A 19,614-nucleotide genomic window follows, 5' to 3' on the forward strand; every position below is an offset into this window, starting at 1 on the left:
AAATGTGCTTTCGTCTGTCCAAAACACATTTCTCACGAAATGTTGGTCTTGAGCAATCCGGTCTAACACCCAGCGACAATACATTTCTCTCACGGGCTTGTCACGTGGCAGCAGCGCCTGCACCTTACAGTACTTGTACGGACGTACTTTGTCCTTTTTGAGGATTCGGTGTATCGTCCGATGGTGTACGTGAAACGTACGCCCTGCTTGCCTAAGACTGCAGGTTGGATTATTACGAAAATGGGTTAAAACCCTTTGTTCCAAGTTCGATGAAGTTTGCTGTCCAGCAACTCCATCATGGGTATTAGGCATCAGCGGCTGATTGTCTCTGAGTCTTTGTACAGCACTAATAATTGTACGAACATCAGTCGGGCAGTGACGAGATGCTCCGTATCTCTCTCGATAAGTCCGCAGAGTCAACGCTGCATTCTGATGACATTCACCGTACATCAAAATCATGTCCGTGTACTCTGCAGCACTGTAATAATGTCGCGGCATTTCGGCACAACACACACACACACACACTAAAAAGTAAAATAAACGAAAATTACCTAAATTACACAATTAACTAAAATACTAATGTTAGTGTCTATTTCACAGTAAAAAAACGAAATAATAATAAAACTAAGAACTAAACGAAAAACTAATAACAACAGTTGAACACAACGCGCGCGTAATCCACCGAAGGTTGCGAAAAGCACACACACTATCCCGGAAGGCTAGCAGTGAACTGATGAATCGGCGCGTGCCAAAAGCTCACGGCGCCGGCGTGGCGGCTTTACTCAAAACAAACGCGGCGTACCGAAAGGGTACATACCCCTTTTACGATGCCGCCGCGCGCGCCGCTTGTCTTCTGCGAAAAGCCGTCAAAAGAAACCGACCGCACAGCGCTTCTACTAATCCTTTTCTCTGTTACATTTTCAACTTTATTGTATTGACATAAAGTCGAAAATCCATTTGACATATTGGAGTAGGTTGATCTGCTGGCCAATGTATCTACTACTATTAGTTTTGTTTCGCTGATGTTAATACTTCTATTTATTTACGTAATCTTATTACTAATTTATTAAAGATCTTTGAAAAATAAATATTCGCAATTTTTTATGGGATAGGTCGGAAAACGAACGTTCGTTTCATCAATTGGCGCCGGCGCGGCGGCGTGGCCAAGGAACAACCGCCGCAACTAGGGTTGCCTACCATACTTTCTAATAACGTAACGTATCTTACTTTGTTTTTGGTAATTATACTTTATGCGTTTACATTTAAATAAAGTTTGCAAAAATACTTTATTTTCAATCAACCTTTACTGTGATGCATAAACAAAATACACATTATGTTTACTTAAAGTTTTTTTTTTCTTCTTTAGCATTAATAGTTTATAATCATTAAACGAAATATTAGAATGACTGAGAATGATATTAGACTGTGACATTTATACAAATATCACTCAATTCACTTGCTATAAATGAAATAAAACAAAACCCACGTCATTTCATTTCTGTACAATTTTGTCGATAGCGAGTGAATAGTCAGCTTTCACTAAAAAAGTTGTGCAGACATAATTCTAAAGTAGGCAGCAGGTAGACAAAAGTTTAATTAAAAACGATTTGTTTATTTTTTTCAATTTAAATGTTGATTATCAAACAAGTTTTATTTATTTATTAACATCAAAATGAAAGTTTACAGCGGGAGCCAAAACACTTACATTCTAGGATACAAAAAAAATAATAAACGTAAACCTATCACAATTCATTTACTGTGATAAAGATAACAAAAAATTGTTAACACACAAAAAAGTTTTTAAGCACTAAAAACATCAAATTTGAAAAATCCCTTTTTTTCTCATACATTTTTTTCCTAAGTTCAGAAGTTGGCAACCCTAGCCGCAACGCCGAATGAGTTACAAGTAGGTAGACATGGGTGTTATCTGCCGTTGTGGCTACTCTTGATAACTATTATCTACCCGATATTTGGTTGCAATAATATTTTGAATTACCGATGATGAATAAGGGTATTAAAACTGACTACTTCGCTTCATTATTTACTGACAACGAGTGCGAGTCAACTAGACGATATTCGCACTATCGCTATCTTCTCTTTCTTACATGTGTCATATTCAGCTTAGTTAGAAACGTAAATAAATACGTACTCGATACGAATGTCAAACATCATACAGAAATTCATAATTTAGTTAATTTTGATTAATAATTTGGAGAATTGGTAAAAGTGCCATCTATGGAAAAATGCCGAACTAGTAAGTACATCATCGATATTCGTGTGCTGCCGTGTGGTTGGTGTAGGAACTACTTCGTAGTTTGTTTGAAAACAAAACAGTTTATACTATAAAAGCTTAGTTAGAAACGTAAATAAATACGTACTTTGACTCATTAATTCGTTACGAATGTCAAACATACAGAAATTCATAATTTAGTTAATTTTGATTAATAATTTGGAGAATTGGTAAAAGTGCCATCTATGGAAAAATGCCGAACTAGTAAGTACATCATCGATATTCGTGACTGTGCTGCCGTGTGGTTGGTGTAGGAACTACTTCGTAGTTTATTTGAAAACAAAACAGTTTAAACTTGAGCTTTACGCGGAATTTTGTTATGATTTGTTTTCTGAGTGCAAGTAAATACTTAAATTGTGATTGTAACTGTAAATTAATTATTATTATGAAAATTTGTGGCAGTAAACTCTGTGCTTGTGGTGTTTAATGAATTAAATACGTGAGAAATCCACGTTGTCGTTTAAAGAAAACATTTTAAAGACGGATGTGTGTGTGTGTTTGCCCGGATTAGGCGTAACCCAAAAAGGTAATTTTATTCGTTCTTGTCATAATAAAAGTATTGTAACTAGTTGTAGTTGCAGGTTGTGTGCACACAGGTTATGAAATGCGTTTTCTTATTTTCAAATTAAATGGAGTAAAGAACTTAATTTGGTACCTACAATGTTAATTAAAGATTTATTGCGATTATTTCGTATAAAATACGGATTGGTGGACGATGATGTACGTATAATCTTATTTTGGGTCTAGTTAGGTTATAAGAATTGGTATAATAGCTACCAATTCTTTTCCCATTTTGCGAACCAAAACAGAAGAGCGGCAACGTCGCGTAGTGCAGTCATTGACCCGTGTCGTGTTTACAAAGAGTGTTTACATTTGCTCAAAAAGAAAAATGCAATTTTTGGCTTAACTACTGGGCCATTTTGGCTCATTTTTTGCACATTGTCAGTATAGACGATAATAAATATGGTAGAAAAAAAAATGGATAAGAGTCTTATCCATACGGTATATTGTGGTACCTATTTGTTAAACAATGATCGATTTGGTAGTTTCTTGGAAACAGAAGCGATAATTGTTGTATGTATACCTGACTAGACATTCCAACGTGATAACGACATCGGTATCCGCTCACAATGTCATTTTCGCAAAATGATATCCAATTACAAAATATCAGGCGACGCATTGGGTAATTTTTGTGACTTATCCAAGGCGTTCGACTGTGTGTCCCTCATGATACACTGATCAGGAAGCTATCCCATTATGGAATACGAGGCAACTCTCTGGACCTACTTATCTCATACTCTGATAGGATTCAGAGAGTCGAAATTAACGGAAAAATTTCCGTCGGGTCTATTGTTAAGGTGGGTGTTCCGCAGGGGTCAAATCTCGGCCCATTTTTATTTCTTATTTATATTATAGTGATTCACCTTATCTTGTAAGAGGTAACCATGGAATTGTACTGTTTGCTGATAATATCTCTTTACCATTTAAACCCAAACGTAGAAAATGAGTCAGTTGTCATGTAAATAGTGCTCTCCCGAAATTAGTACACTGACACATGCGTGCTGCCATCTGAATAGGTGCGGTCATACAGTTGTTGTATTTCCTCTAAAGACCACTACAGAATCCGTTTGCACGGTTTTCGGTCACGGTTTATTTGAACGTCTGAGTTAGTTTTGGCCAGTCTCATCTAGTTATTTAAGAGATTGACGTGAAAAAGTGTCATCTTGTAACCTATTTGCAAAAAAATAAATATCTATAGAATTAGATTTCGTTTTCTGTCTATTTTGTAAGGAAACTTTTGAACATTACTCACGTAAATATACTGAGTAAAGCTCTACTAGTTTCGAATCTAAGATAAGCAGCGTGCGCATACGCGGTAACGTCGCGCAGCCTACGTGACGTCGCGTCAGTAGGCTTAGTCTTTAGGTTACGATAGCCGACCTTATCGCTTACCTAACGCGTTCTCTTCCAGGAAACGTTTGAGCATTATAAAATACCACGCTTGCTTTAGGCGGATTAGCAATTTCAAACTTATATTATATTGGAAATAATAATTCAACACTGGACGTTATTAATGCTTTGACGGCAGAAATTGTAGAACAGTAGATTTAGGTAAAAGGTACATAAATGTATTACGAAATTTATCGATCCCGAAAAAGCATTTGATCCTAGCGAACTGGCTAACCTCCTCTAACCTTAATTTAATCTTGGAATACCACATTGACTATTTCTTTGAATGTCTGTTCCATTGAGTTCCATTTAACAATTCGTTAAAATATGTCCTTTACAATTGAGTGGTCACACCTGTCGATCTATATGGATTCGGGTGCTGGGCCATGAGAAAGGCGGGTGAAAGAAGTTTGCCTACAGCAGAGATGAGGATGCTGCGATGGATATGTGGCGTGATGGGACTAGACAATATAATACACGGCTATGTAAATGAAACTTAAGAGCAGCGCTCTCTCGTCTCTCTAAATATGGGAATCTGTACATCCCAACATACATTCTGTCTGTATATGGAACTGAAGGCTTCAAAAAGCTTCTGAGCATTTTATTGCATTAATGAACGAAAACCAATTTAATCTTGTTTTCATCATACCTTATTCTACTGGTCAATTTATTTGTAATAACTTCTTTAACAATATAAGTCAGAAAGAGATAGCCACATATGACTACACAGCAATTGATGCGTTAGATAAGGACAAAATATACAATAGTGAAAAAGTGAGATAGCAAAACACAAAAGGTGTGCGTTAGAGAGAGACAGCGTATCACTTCTCCCCACCACGTATTGTATGTTGTTAACACAATACAAGTTGTAGGCTAGCAGTTCACCCGTCACTTCGCCAGTTGCTCTTGTGACATCGCACTGTATAGTCGTGTACCGAGTGTGCATCAGTATTGAAATTAATTTTGTAATCATTTAATAAACATGGTTGTCGAGAGTTTTAGCTGGAGTGAAGAAGTGGAGTCGGCCGGTATGTACCCGTAGAAATACTAAGGATTTTTTTAAATTCCTATTCGAAACAAAATCTAATTAATCTTTTCCCACAGATCCCATGATAATGGAAGAACAACGGGAGACTAGGAGAGACTCCGTCAACTCCATCGAGCCCGAGGTAAAGACTCCACAAACACCGGAGACTAAATCCTCGGTGGACGAGGAAGACGGAGCTTTAAAGGACTTGCTCCGGGTCGATGAACAATATTATCCCTTATTGGCCTTGGTATGTAACATTATATTTTCTTAAATTATTTTACTTACTAATTAATAACTGGGGACATGATTGTTAATTTATTGACTCATCTTTGTTACAGTTGGAACAATTTTCCCCTGAAGACGACGGCATCCAATTCAACATAAAGTTGAAACAGTTTGAGACTACAATGTCATCCATGTGTCCGGACGACTCGCGTGTGCAGTAAGTATTTATCTATTTCTTTTTTTTTCAAATTATATCTTCTACTAGTATCTTATTCTCATCGTGTCCCGTAAATATTACTAATAATTTTATTTTACTTTGTCTAGACAAGCATTCGCGACGTTCCGCGCGGCGGCCCTGCGGTGCCCGGTGATGGCGCGTAAGCTGGCCGCAGTGGGTGTTTCGTTCACTCGCCAGCAGAACAAGCCACTGCTTCGTAGAACCCTCCTTAATGTCGTCATGCAGGACACTTTCTCCAGTAAGTACCCTTTCCCAAGATCTATTTACCCCTTTGAATTCAGTTCACCCGGTTTTACCGCAATCCCCTCGAATTGAACTTCTGCTCGAAGCTTCGTAAAAACTTCTTAAGGAATATATCAAATAATTGTCATCTTCTTCAACAGAACTGGACGTGCTACAGCGCTCAAATCCGCTGTTCCTCGTCAACGCTGCGAATCTGATGGGGGATTACTTCGCCAACGCTCGCCTCAGTAACGGCGACAAGCTTCACTTTCTAGCTGAGCCACTACTGCAATACTTGCGTGCTTTACTCGCCGCCCATGATACACGTGCACATCACAGTCTCGCTGCACAAGTAAGTTTCAAACGAACATTTATTATTTTGTAAAAAATGCTGTTTTATTGCCAAACACATACATTCATTGTTTAGTAACATTGTGACAGCTAAGCAGATTAAAATACTAATATGTAACTTTCTTTTGTCCACAGTTAATGCAAAACGGTCGCGAGCTACTCTCCGTAGTAGCTCAAGAGATGGACGAGCTCTCGGTCTCGATCCGTCTCCGTCTGCTCTCGCCCCCACCAGTCAGCACAACGTGGCTACTACTCTCCGCAGACCTTTGCCTCAACAAGTTTCTTCCCCTACCGACTACGCTGCAACAGTTTTACACCGCTCATCTGGTAACAACCACGGAAGAAAATGTCAGTGAAGCCAGCTATAGATGTTGGAAGAAAAGCCCCGAGAAGAACGAGAATAAACCAGATGCTGCGGCGCTTGCAGAAGAAGTCAGTCAAAGTATATCTCAGATTAGTCTGCGTAATAATGAGGACACGAAGCCTAAGAAAGAACCAATCTCAGTTAGCCAAGATACATGGACAGGTGATGATACCTTAAGGAAAAGATACGACCTTAACTCTTGGCGGCAAACAGAAGAGACGAGAATAAAGGCTAATGACTGCCAACAAGGGGGGGATATCTTCCAAAGTCACCCCGAAAGAAATGTGTCTCAGGCCCCAGAAAAGCCAAAATTAGGCGTTGGAGCTAGGTTATTGAGACTTAGAGCCCTCTCAAAGGAATCAATCTCAGTCAGCGAAGACACATGGTCAGGACCCGACTCCCGCCCGCCGCACATAAGTATGAGATCACGAAAGGGGAGGATTAATGGAAAGAAAGACGGAACAACAGCCAAGGCGACCCCAAGACGCCATGTCGCCGAAGTACCGCGCAGCGCCAAATACTGGGGCCACGACGACCGATGCGTCAAACATTATAGTTAGTAGGAATGTCTTGTATGTATGTATGTAAATAATTATTAATTTAGGGAATTGTACAAATGAAATTGTTACTTAAACCAAAAATGTTATAAATGTTGTTTATATTACTTATGAAATGTATTAAATAGTTGTAAAATAATTATACTTTAATGTAATGTAATAATAATCAATGAATAAAATAATTTTTGATAACTTCAAATTCGATATTTTCTATAAAACCCCTTATTCCTGACACAGCTAAGGAATACAAATTCAACATTCTGTAAGTTTCACTTCATAATAGACTCATAAACAACTATTAGCATTAGTCTTATCGTATATTATAGAAAAGGTTATTTTTAATTCGTACCACACGATGCTACGGCGTAGCAGGTGATACTACGGTGTAGTAAAATCTGACGAAATAGACTGTAGTTTAGACTTGTTTACACTTGTTTGCCATCACGAGCATTACCAAAGCCTTGTTCCAAAGTTTCCTCACAAACCAAAAAGAAAACGAAATCTAATTCTATAGACAAGACAGTGGACGCACTTACACCCCTGTTTCACCATAATTTCCGAGAATATAGCGCCCGTATGAAGCCGGGGTGTATTGTTAGTACGTAGGGAAGCGTGGGAAAGTAGATAAGGTGTAGACCAAGTCTTATATATTGTGGTACCTATTTGTTAAACAATGATCGATTTGGTAGTTTCTTGGAAACAGAAGCGATAATTGTTGTATGTATACCTGACTAGACATTCCAACGTGATAACGACATCGGTATCCGCTCACAATGTCATTTTCGCAAAATGATATCCAATTACAAAATATCAGGCGACGCATTGGGTAATTTTTGTGACTTATCCAAGGCGTTCGACTGTGTCCCTCATGATACACTGATCAGGAAGCTATCCCATTATGGAATACGAGGCAACTCTCTGGACCTACTTATCTCATACTCTGATAGGATTCAGAGAGTCGAAATTAACGGAAAAATTTCCGCCGGGTCTATTGTTAAGGTGGGTGTTCCGCAGGGGTCAAATCTCGGCCCATTTTTATTTCTTATTTATATTATAGTGATTCACCTTATCTTGTAAGAGGTAACCATGGAATTGTACTGTTTGCTGATAATACCTCTTTACCATTTAAACCCAAACGTAGAAAATGAGTCAGTTGTCATGTAAATAGTGCTCTCCCGAAATTAGTACACTGACACATGCGTGCTGCCATCTGAATAGGTGCGGTCATACAGTTGTTGTATTTCCTCTAAAGACCACTACAGAATCCGTTTGCACGGTTTTCGGTCACGGTTTATTTGAACGTCTGAGTTAGTTTTGGCCAGTCTCATCTAGTTATTTAAGAGATTGACGTGAAAAAGTGTCATCTTGTAACCTATTTGCAAAAAAATAAATATCTATAGAATTAGATTTCGTTTTCTGTCTTGTTTTTGTAAGGAAACTTTTGAACATTACTCACGTAAATATACTGAGTAAAGCTCTACTAGTTTCGAATCTAAGATAAGCAGCGTGCGCATACGCGGTAACGTCGCGCAGCCTACGTGACGTCGCGTCAGTAGGCTTAGTCTTTAGGTTACGATAGCCGACCTTATCGCTTACCTAACGCGTTCTCTTCCAGGAAACGTTTGAGCATTATAAAATACCACGCTTGCTTTAGGCGGATTAGCAATTTCAAACTTATATTATATTGGAAATAATAATTCAACACTGGACGTTATTAATGCTTTGACGGCAGAAATTGTAGAACAGTAGATTTAGGTAAAAGGTACATAAATGTATTACGAAATTTATCGATCCCGAAAAAGCATTTGATCCTAGCGAACTGGCTAACCTCCTCTAACCTTAATTTAATCTTGGAATACCACATTGACTATTTCTTTGAATGTCTGTTCCATTGAGTTCCATTTAACAATTCGTTAAAATATGTCCTTTACAATTGAGTGGTCACACCTGTCGATCTATATGGATTCGGGTGCTGGGCCATGAGAAAGGCGGGTGAAAGAAGTTTGCCTACAGCAGAGATGAGGATGCTGCGATGGATATGTGGCGTGATGGGACTAGACAATATAATACACGGCTATGTAAATGAAACTTAAGAGCAGCGCTCTCTCGTCTCTCTAAATATGGGAATCTGTACATCCCAACATACATTCTGTCTGTATATGGAACTGAAGGCTTCAAAAAGCTTCTGAGCATTTTATTGCATTAATGAACGAAAACCAATTTAATCTTGTTTTCATCATACCTTATTCTACTGGTCAATTTATTTGTAATAACTTCTTTAACAATATAAGTCAGAAAGAGATAGCCACATATGACTACACAGCAATTGATGCGTTAGATAAGGACAAAATATACAATAGTGAAAAAGTGAGATAGCAAAACACAAAAGGTGTGCGTTAGAGAGAGACAGCGTATCACTTCTCCCCACCACGTATTGTATGTTGTTAACACAATACAAGTTGTAGGCTAGCAGTTCACCCGTCACTTCGCCAGTTGCTCTTGTGACATCGCACTGTATAGTCGTGTACCGAGTGTGCATCAGTATTGAAATTAATTTTGTAATCATTTAATAAACATGGTTGTCGAGAGTTTTAGCTGGAGTGAAGAAGTGGAGTCGGCCGGTATGTACCCGTAGAAATACTAAGGATTTTTTTAAATTCCTATTCGAAACAAAATCTAATTAATCTTTTCCCACAGATCCCATGATAATGGAAGAACAACGGGAGACTAGGAGAGACTCCGTCAACTCCATCGAGCCCGAGGTAAAGACTCCACAAACACCGGAGACTAAATCCTCGGTGGACGAGGAAGACGGAGCTTTAAAGGACTTGCTCCGGGTCGATGAACAATATTATCCCTTATTGGCCTTGGTATGTAACATTATATTTTCTTAAATTATTTTACTTACTAATTAATAACTGGGGACATGATTGTTAATTTATTGACTCATCTTTGTTACAGTTGGAACAATTTTCCCCTGAAGACGACGGCATCCAATTCAACATAAAGTTGAAACAGTTTGAGACTACAATGTCATCCATGTGTCCGGACGACTCGCGTGTGCAGTAAGTATTTATCTATTTCTTTTTTTTTCAAATTATATCTTCTACTAGTATCTTATTCTCATCGTGTCCCGTAAATATTACTAATAATTTTATTTTACTTTGTCTAGACAAGCATTCGCGACGTTCCGCGCGGCGGCCCTGCGGTGCCCGGTGATGGCGCGTAAGCTGGCCGCAGTGGGTGTTTCGTTCACTCGCCAGCAGAACAAGCCACTGCTTCGTAGAACCCTCCTTAATGTCGTCATGCAGGACACTTTCTCCAGTAAGTACCCTTTCCCAAGATCTATTTACCCCTTTGAATTCAGTTCACCCGGTTTTACCGCAACCCGGTTTTACCGCAAATAAATAATTGTCATCTTCTTCAACAGAACTGGACGTGCTACAGCGCTCAAATCCGCTGTTCCTCGTCAACGCTGCGAATCTGATGGGGGATTACTTCGCCAACGCTCGCCTCAGTAACGGCGACAAGCTTCACTTTCTAGCTGAGCCACTACTGCAATACTTGCGTGCTTTACTCGCCGCCCATGATACACGTGCACATCACAGTCTCGCTGCACAAGTAAGTTTCAAACGAACATTTATTATTTTGTAAAAAATGCTGTTTTATTGCCAAACACATACATTCATTGTTTAGTAACATTGTGACAGCTAAGCAGATTAAAATACTAATATGTAACTTTCTTTTGTCCACAGTTAATGCAAAACGGTCGCGAGCTACTCTCCGTAGTAGCTCAAGAGATGGACGAGCTCTCGGTCTCGATCCGTCTCCGTCTGCTCTCGCCCCCACCAGTCAGCACAACGTGGCTACTACTCTCCGCAGACCTTTGCCTCAACAAGTTTCTTCCCCTACCGACTACGCTGCAACAGTTTTACACCGCTCATCTGGTAACAACCACGGAAGAAAATGTCAGTGAAGCCAGCTATAGATGTTGGAAGAAAAGCCCCGAGAAGAACGAGAATAAACCAGATGCTGCGGCGCTTGCAGAAGAAGTCAGTCAAAGTATATCTCAGATTAGTCTGCGTAATAATGAGGACACGAAGCCTAAGAAAGAACCAATCTCAGTTAGCCAAGATACATGGACAGGTGATGATACCTTAAGGAAAAGATACGACCTTAACTCTTGGCGGCAAACAGAAGAGACGAGAATAAAGGCTAATGACTGCCAACAAGGGGGGGATATCTTCCAAAGTCACCCCGAAAGAAATGTGTCTCAGGCCCCAGAAAAGCCAAAATTAGGCGTTGGAGCTAGGTTATTGAGACTTAGAGCCCTCTCAAAGGAATCAATCTCAGTCAGCGAAGACACATGGTCAGGACCCGACTCCCGCCCGCCGCACATAAGTATGAGATCACGAAAGGGGAGGATTAATGGAAAGAAAGACGGAACAACAGCCAAGGCGACCCCAAGACGCCATGTCGCCGAAGTACCGCGCAGCGCCAAATACTGGGGCCACGACGACCGATGCGTCAAACATTATAGTTAGTAGGAATGTCTTGTATGTATGTATGTAAATAATTATTAATTTAGGGAATTGTACAAATGAAATTGTTACTTAAACCAAAAATGTTATAAATGTTGTTTATATTACTTATGAAATGTATTAAATAGTTGTAAAATAATTATACTTTAATGTAATGTAATAATAATCAATGAATAAAATAATTTTTGATAACTTCAAATTCGATATTTTCTATAAAACCCCTTATTCCTGACACAGCTAAGGAATACAAATTCAACATTCTGTAAGTTTCACTTCATAATAGACTCATAAACAACTATTAGCATTAGTCTTATCGTATATTATAGAAAAGGTTATTTTTAATTCGTACCACACGATGCTACGGCGTAGCAGGTGATACTACGGTGTAGTAAAATCTGACGAAATAGACTGTAGTTTAGACTTGTTTACACTTGTTTGCCATCACGAGCATTACCAAAGCCTTGTTCCAAAGTTTCCTCACAAACCAAAAAGAAAACGAAATCTAATTCTATAGACAAGACAGTGGACGCACTTACACCCCTGTTTCACCATAATTTCCGAGAATATAGCGCCCGTATGAAGCCGGGGTGTATTGTTAGTACGTAGGGAAGCGTGGGAAAGTAGATAAGGTGTAGACCAAGTCTTATATATTGTGGTACCTATTTGTTAAACAATGATCGATTTGGTAGTTTCTTGGAAACAGAAGCGATAATTGTTGTATGTATACCTGACTAGACATTCCAACGTGATAACGACATCGGTATCCGCTCACAATGTCATTTTCGCAAAATGATATCCAATTGCAAAATATCAGGCGACGCATTGGGTAATTTTTGTGACTTATCCAAGGCGTTCGATTGTGTCCCTCGTGAAACACTGATCAAGAAGCTATCCCATTATGGAATACGAGGCAACTCTCTGGATCTTCTTATCTCATACTCTGATAGGATTCAGAGAGTCGAAATTAACGGAAAAATTTCCGCCGGGTCTATTGTTAAGGTGGGTGTTCCGCAGGGGTCAAATCTCGGCCCATTTTTATTTCTTATTTATATTATAGTGATTCACCTTATCTTGTAAGAGGTAACCATGGAATTGTACTGTTTGCTGATAATACCTCTTTACCATTTAAACCCAAACGTAGAAAATGAGTCAGTTGTCATGTAAATAGTGCTCTCCCGAAATTAGTACACTGACACATGCGTGCTGCCATCTGAATAGGTGCGGTCATACAGTTGTTGTATTTCCTCTAAAGACCACTACAGAATCCGTTTGCACGGTTTTCGGTCACGGTTTATTTGAACGTCTGAGTTAGTTTTGGCCAGTCTCATCTAGTTATTTAAGAGATTGACGTGAAAAAGTGTCATCTTGTAACCTATTTGCAAAAAAATAAATATCTATAGAATTAGATTTCGTTTTCTGTCTGGTTTGTAAGGAAACTTTTGAACATTACTCACGTAAATATACTGAGTAAAGCTCTACTAGTTTCGAATCTAAGATAAGCAGCGTGCGCATACGCGGTAACGTCGCGCAGCCTACGTGACGTCGCGTCAGTAGGCTTAGTCTTTAGGTTACGATAGCCGACCTTATCGCTTACCTAACGCGTTCTCTTCCAGGAAACGTTTGAGCATTATAAAATACCACGCTTGCTTTAGGCGGATTAGCAATTTCAAACTTATATTATATTGGAAATAATAATTCAACACTGGACGTTATTAATGCTTTGACGGCAGAAATTGTAGAACAGTAGATTTAGGTAAAAGGTACATAAATGTATTACGAAATTTATCGATCCCGAAAAAGCATTTGATCCTAGCGAACTGGCTAACCTCCTCTAACCTTAATTTAATCTTGGAATACCACATTGACTATTTCTTTGAATGTCTGTTCCATTGAGTTCCATTTAACAATTCGTTAAAATATGTCCTTTACAATTGAGTGGTCACACCTGTCGATCTATATGGATTCGGGTGCTGGGCCATGAGAAAGGCGGGTGAAAGAAGTTTGCCTACAGCAGAGATGAGGATGCTGCGATGGATATGTGGCGTGATGGGACTAGACAATATAATACACGGCTATGTAAATGAAACTTAAGAGCAGCGCTCTCTCGTCTCTCTAAATATGGGAATCTGTACATCCCAACATACATTCTGTCTGTATATGGAACTGAAGGCTTCAAAAAGCTTCTGAGCATTTTATTGCATTAATGAACGAAAACCAATTTAATCTTGTTTTCATCATACCTTATTCTACTGGTCAATTTATTTGTAATAACTTCTTTAACAATATAAGTCAGAAAGAGATAGCCACATATGACTACACAGCAATTGATGCGTTAGATAAGGACAAAATATACAATAGTGAAAAAGTGAGATAGCAAAACACAAAAGGTGTGCGTTAGAGAGAGACAGCGTATCACTTCTCCCCACCACGTATTGTATGTTGTTAACACAATACAAGTTGTAGGCTAGCAGTTCACCCGTCACTTCGCCAGTTGCTCTTGTGACATCGCACTGTATAGTCGTGTACCGAGTGTGCATCAGTATTGAAATTAATTTTGTAATCATTTAATAAACATGGTTGTCGAGAGTTTTAGCTGGAGTGAAGAAGTGGAGTCGGCCGGTATGTACCCGTAGAAATACTAAGGATTTTTTTAAATTCCTATTCGAAACAAAATCTAATTAATCTTTTCCCACAGATCCCATGATAATGGAAGAACAACGGGAGACTAGGAGAGACTCCGTCAACTCCATCGAGCCCGAGGTAAAGACTCCACAAACACCGGAGACTAAATCCTCGGTGGACGAGGAAGACGGAGCTTTAAAGGACTTGCTCCGGGTCGATGAACAATATTATCCCTTATTGGCCTTGGTATGTAACATTATATTTTCTTAAATTATTTTACTTACTAATTAATAACTGGGGACATGATTGTTAATTTATTGACTCATCTTTGTTACAGTTGGAACAATTTTCCCCTGAAGACGACGGCATCCAATTCAACATAAAGTTGAAACAGTTTGAGACTACAATGTCATCCATGTGTCCGGACGACTCGCGTGTGCAGTAAGTATTTATCTATTTCTTATTATTTTTTCAAATTATATCTTCTACTAGTATCTTATTCTCATCGTGTCCCGTAAATATTACTAATAATTTTATTTTACTTTGTCTAGACAAGCATTCGCGACGTTCCGCGCGGCGGCCCTGCGGTGCCCGGTGATGGCGCGTAAGCTGGCCGCAGTGGGTGTTTCGTTCACTCGCCAGCAGAACAAGCCACTGCTTCGTAGAACCCTCCTTAATGTCGTCATGCAGGACACTTTCTCCAGTAAGTACCCTTTCCCAAGATCTATTTACCCCTTTGAATTCAGTTCACCCGGTTTTACCGCAATCCCCTCGAATTGAACTTCTGCTCGAAGCTTCGTAAAAACTTCTTAAGGAATATATCAAATAAATAATTGTCATCTTCTTCAACAGAACTGGACGTGCTACAGCGCTCAAATCCGCTGTTCCTCGTCAACGCTGCGAATCTGATGGGGGATTACTTCGCCAACGCTCGCCTCAGTAACGGCGACAAGCTGCACTTTCTAGCTGAGCCACTACTGCAATACTTGCGTGCTTTACTCGCCGCCCATGATACACGTGCACATCACAGTCTCGCTACACAAGTAAGTTTCAAACGAACATTTATTATTTTGTAAAAAAATGCTGTTTTATTGCCAAACACATACATTCATTGTTTAGTAACATTGTGACAGCTAAGCAGATTAAAATACTAATATGTAACTTTCTTTTGTCCACAGTTAATGCAAAACGGTCGCGAGCTACTCTCCGTAGTAGCTCAAGAGATGGACGAGCTCTCGGTCTCGATCCGTCTCCGTCTGCTCTCGCCCCCACCAGTCAGCACAACGTGGCTACTACTCTCCGCAGACCTTTGCCTCAACAAGTTTCTTCCCCTACCGACTACGCTGCAACAGTTTTACGCCGCTCACTTAGTTTCAACCACGGAAGAAAATGTCAGTGAAGTCAACTACAGACCTTGGAAGAAAAGCCCCGAGGAGAACGTGGATATCATCCGCAAAAACATATCTCAGCCGAGGCCAGAACCACGCGTTGGTGCTCGGCTACTGAGGGAAGATGGACAAAATGCCTACAACACTAGAAATACAAAATTAAATATAAAAGCAAGGCTCGACCTGAACACGTGGCGGCAGCCGAAGGAAGAAACAATGGAAGTTGTGGACCGTCTCCAAGAAGACGACCGGACGAGTGTCGGTACCACCAGGACAGCGGTGACCACTTCCAAATTCACCAATAGTCGAATGTCTTCCAGACCTCGGGGGAACCCAATGTCTGCCCACCGAGATACGATAGAAACCCGGACAGCTAGAAATAACCTCAGGAGTCGATACGATCTCAACTCGTGGCGGCAGGCCCTGAAGGAGAAAGAGGGAGATGACGTTTAGCCTCCAAGATAATTTTACATTTAATAGTATAGTAAGTTAGTGGCTAGTAACAAGTGGCCAGAAAATGTTTTTAAATAATTGTGTATATTATTAGTTACAAACATGTATTAAATAGTTTTAAGATATCCTTTAATGTAATAATGTGTAAATCAATGAATAAAATATATTTTGATAACTTCAAATTCCATTTTTTCTATAAAATCCCTGATTCCCGACACAGCTAAGGAATACAAATTCAACATTCTGTAAGTTTCACCTGACATAATAAAATCACTCAAACTCATAAACAACTGTTAGCATTAGTCTAATTAAATCCGTAGCACATGATGCTACGGCGTAGCAGACGATACTACGGCGTAGTACACACATACATTACTCACGCCTGTCTTCCATGGGTGTAGGCAGAGAACACCTCTTTCGCTTCATCAACAGTCATCGGTCTTTTCATGCATGTTCGTTGGTTAAAGGTACTTTTAATTTGGCCCTTCTTGAATATATCGCCAATCTGGTCGATATATGTCCGTCTAGGGCGCCCTCTACCGACGGCCCCATTCATATGTGCCTTGTATATTTTTGCCATAAATCTATTTTCATCCATTATTTCTACATGTTTAAACCAACGAAAGATTCGCTTTTCAATCCTTGTCACCACATCGTCTTTCAAGCCACACTCTTCTCTAAAAACACTATTTTTCACTCAACTTTACTCCACACATACTACTAAGGGCTATCATTTCCAACACAGTGATCCTGCTTTCGTGCCACACTCATGATTCACCACCATACATAAGCGTAGGTACCAATACACGCCGTAGTAAGTCGAGCTTTGCTGGACATAATCAGGATTAGGAGTCGACTAAAATTCATCCCTCACCACTCTATCGTAAGCCTTTTCGAAGTAAATAAAGGCATAGCGGTGTTTCGATAGGGCTTCCTGAAATGCACCTTAACGAAAAGACTTGATCCGTATATCCCATTCCCTTTCGAAATCCCCCTTGCACATCTCAGATTTCCTTCTCAGTCACATCTATCACGCTTTCAATCAATATCTTGGCATACAACTTTCCTACTACGCTTAGAAGGCTTATACCGCGATAATTTTTGTACTCCTGCTGTAACCCTTTTCCTTTATAAAGTGGCACAATTGCGGCCTTGGTCCAGTCTCCAGGCACACAACCTGATCGCCAACACTTATTAAACAGTAGATACAGTAGGCTTGCAATTACACCTCCGTCTCCTGTTACCATTTCAGTAGTTATCCTATCATTCATCATCTTTCGAACTATCCCTTTCAAATAGATTCTCAAAATATTCCTTCCACTGTTTTAAAACATCCTTACTTTCACCAATTAAATCACACTCCCGTTTATATCTCTTATCATATCTACTTTCGAGTTTCCAACGTTGCCTCTGGCAGTTCTAACCAGATGCCAGAATACTTTAAGATTGGCTCGAGAGTTCCGTGAAAATTTAATTTCAATCATTCCTTTGCATTCCTTTTTCTTCTTGCTAACTAACTCTCTTTTTACAACGAACGAATTATTTCTTTTTCATACTATCTAGCACTCTACTATTTGCCTTTGATAACAAAATAGTGTAAAACTACTTTGTGTAGACACAGGTAGTTTCTTTACAAAAGAATTAACAAATATGTCGGCACATCAAATGCTTTTATTGTTCTAAAATATTCATTGTTTACTAGACACTAGATATACCTTAGCTGTTGCTATTACCGTAGTTTGTTGTGAATTAAATCTCTCTACTTATAATTAAACTTGTTTGACATCACGACCAAAGCCTACCTAAGTTTCCTCACAAACCAAAAAGAAAACGAAATCTAATTCTATAGACAAGACAGTGGACGCACTTACACCCCTGTTTCACCATAATTTCCGAGAATATAGCGCCCGTATGAAGCCGGGGTGTATTGTTAGTACGTAGGGAAGCGTGGGAAAGTAGATAAGGTGTAGACCAAGTCTTATATATTGTGGTACCTATTTGTTAAACAATGATCGATTTGGTAGTTTCTTGGAAACAGAAGCGATAATTGTTGTATGTATACCTGACTAGACATTCCAACGTGATAACGACATCGGTATCCGCTCACAATGTCATTTTCGCAAAATGATATCCAATTGCAAAATATCAGGCGACGCATTGGGTAATTTTTGTGACTTATCCAAGGCGTTCGACTGTGTCCCTCATGATACACTGATCGGGAAGCTATCCCATTATGGAATACGAGGCAACTCTCTGGACCTACTTATCTCATACTCTGATAGGATTCAGAGAGTCGAAATTAACGGGAAAATTTCCGCCGGGTCTATTGTTAAGGTGGGTGTTCCGCAGGGGTCAAATCTCGGCCCATTTTTATTTCTTATTTATATTATAGTGATTCACCTTATCTTGTAAGAGGTAACCATGGAATTGTACTGTTTGCTGATAATACCTCTTTACCATTTAAACCCAAACGTAGAAAATGAGTCAGTTGTCATGTAAATAGTGCTCTCCCGAAATTAGTACACTGACACATGCGTGCTGCCATCTGAATAGGTGCGGTCATACAGTTGTTGTATTTCCTCTAAAGACCACTACAGAATCCGTTTGCACGGTTTTCGGTCACGGTTTATTTGAACGTCTGAGTTAGTTTTGGCCAGTCTCATCTAGTTATTTAAGAGATTGACGTGAAAAAGTGTCATCTTGTAACCTATTTGCAAAAAAATAAATATCTATAGAATTAGATTTCGTTTTCTGTCTGGTTTGTAAGGAAACTTTTGAACATTACTCACGTAAATATACTGAGTAAAGCTCTACTAGTTTCGAATCTAAGATAAGCAGCGTGCGCATACGCGGTAACGTCGCGCAGCCTACGTGACGTCGCGTCAGTAGGCTTAGTCTTTAGGTTACGATAGCCGACCTTATCGCTTACCTAACGCGTTCTCTTCCAGGAAACGTTTGAGCATTATAAAATACCACGCTTGCTTTAGGCGGATTAGCAATTTCAAACTTATATTATATTGGAAATAATAATTCAACACTGGACGTTATTAATGCTTTGACGGCAGAAATTGTAGAACAGTAGATTTAGGTAAAAGGTACATAAATGTATTACGAAATTTATCGATCCCGAAAAAGCATTTGATCCTAGCGAACTGGCTAACCTCCTCTAACCTTAATTTAATCTTGGAATACCACATTGACTATTTCTTTGAATGTCTGTTCCATTGAGTTCCATTTAACAATTCGTTAAAATATGTCCTTTACAATTGAGTGGTCACACCTGTCGATCTATATGGATTCGGGTGCTGGGCCATGAGAAAGGCGGGTGAAAGAAGTTTGCCTACAGCAGAGATGAGGATGCTGCGATGGATATGTGGCGTGAT

General features: G+C 39.4%; 4 protein-coding genes across 4 annotated transcripts in view; 3 read left to right on the forward strand and 1 right to left on the reverse strand.

Annotated features, from left to right (window-relative positions):
• The window catches only part of LOC126912128 (uncharacterized), a 92,318-nt gene extending 89,784 nt beyond the window's left edge, over positions 1 to 2,534 (reverse strand). The window contains exon 1 of the mRNA XM_050702654.1: positions 561 to 2,534. The gene's annotated coding sequence lies outside the window, so the exon portion shown is untranslated. The remainder of the gene's footprint in view (positions 1 to 560) is intronic.
• Positions 2,535 to 3,819: 1,285 nt separating this feature from the next.
• On the forward strand, positions 3,820 to 7,300 carry LOC118279508 (uncharacterized). The gene is made up of 6 exons (XM_035599141.2): positions 3,820 to 5,268; positions 5,345 to 5,517; positions 5,609 to 5,712; positions 5,820 to 5,971; positions 6,117 to 6,307; positions 6,442 to 7,300. The coding sequence occupies exons 1-6, from the start codon at positions 5,223 to 5,225 to the stop codon at positions 7,228 to 7,230; spliced, it is 1,455 nt and encodes a 484-aa protein (XP_035455034.2). The 5' UTR covers positions 3,820 to 5,222; the 3' UTR covers positions 7,231 to 7,300.
• Positions 7,301 to 8,702: 1,402 nt separating this feature from the next.
• LOC118279509 (uncharacterized) lies at positions 8,703 to 11,841 on the forward strand. The gene is made up of 6 exons (XM_035599144.2): positions 8,703 to 9,848; positions 9,925 to 10,097; positions 10,189 to 10,292; positions 10,400 to 10,551; positions 10,658 to 10,848; positions 10,983 to 11,841. Exons 1-6 carry the CDS (start codon positions 9,803 to 9,805, stop codon positions 11,769 to 11,771), a joined length of 1,455 nt encoding a protein of 484 aa, XP_035455037.2. The 5' UTR covers positions 8,703 to 9,802; the 3' UTR covers positions 11,772 to 11,841.
• Positions 11,842 to 13,241: 1,400 nt separating this feature from the next.
• Positions 13,242 to 16,231, forward strand: LOC118279510 (uncharacterized). The gene is made up of 6 exons (XM_035599145.2): positions 13,242 to 14,387; positions 14,464 to 14,636; positions 14,728 to 14,831; positions 14,942 to 15,093; positions 15,243 to 15,433; positions 15,569 to 16,231. Exons 1-6 carry the CDS (start codon positions 14,342 to 14,344, stop codon positions 16,229 to 16,231), a joined length of 1,329 nt encoding a protein of 442 aa, XP_035455038.2. The 5' UTR covers positions 13,242 to 14,341.
• The last annotated feature ends 3,383 nt before the right edge of the window (positions 16,232 to 19,614 follow it).

Source organism: Spodoptera frugiperda, chromosome 22 (genome assembly GCF_023101765.2).
Source record: "Spodoptera frugiperda isolate SF20-4 chromosome 22, AGI-APGP_CSIRO_Sfru_2.0, whole genome shotgun sequence".
Lineage (NCBI taxonomy): Eukaryota > Metazoa > Arthropoda > Insecta > Lepidoptera > Noctuidae > Spodoptera > Spodoptera frugiperda.

What these genes read in the sequence shown, in the direction of transcription:
- LOC118279508 (XM_035599141.2), top strand. Translation starts at nt 5,223, where the DNA reads ATGGTTGTCGAGAGTTTTAGCTGGAGTGAAGAAGTGGAGTCGGCCG. An exon ending in TGAAGAAGTGGAGTCGGCCG is followed by an intron (nt 5,269 to 5,344) that starts GTATGTACCCGT and finishes CTTTTCCCACAG; the next exon opens with ATCCCATGATAATGGAAGAA. An exon ending in ATTATCCCTTATTGGCCTTG is followed by an intron (nt 5,518 to 5,608) that starts GTATGTAACATT and finishes TCTTTGTTACAG; the next exon opens with TTGGAACAATTTTCCCCTGA.
- LOC118279509 (XM_035599144.2), top strand. Translation starts at nt 9,803, where the DNA reads ATGGTTGTCGAGAGTTTTAGCTGGAGTGAAGAAGTGGAGTCGGCCG. An exon ending in TGAAGAAGTGGAGTCGGCCG is followed by an intron (nt 9,849 to 9,924) that starts GTATGTACCCGT and finishes CTTTTCCCACAG; the next exon opens with ATCCCATGATAATGGAAGAA. An exon ending in ATTATCCCTTATTGGCCTTG is followed by an intron (nt 10,098 to 10,188) that starts GTATGTAACATT and finishes TCTTTGTTACAG; the next exon opens with TTGGAACAATTTTCCCCTGA.
- LOC118279510 (XM_035599145.2), top strand. Translation starts at nt 14,342, where the DNA reads ATGGTTGTCGAGAGTTTTAGCTGGAGTGAAGAAGTGGAGTCGGCCG. An exon ending in CATGCAGGACACTTTCTCCA is followed by an intron (nt 15,094 to 15,242) that starts GTAAGTACCCTT and finishes CTTCTTCAACAG; the next exon opens with AACTGGACGTGCTACAGCGC. An exon ending in ATCACAGTCTCGCTACACAA is followed by an intron (nt 15,434 to 15,568) that starts GTAAGTTTCAAA and finishes TTTTGTCCACAG; the next exon opens with TTAATGCAAAACGGTCGCGA.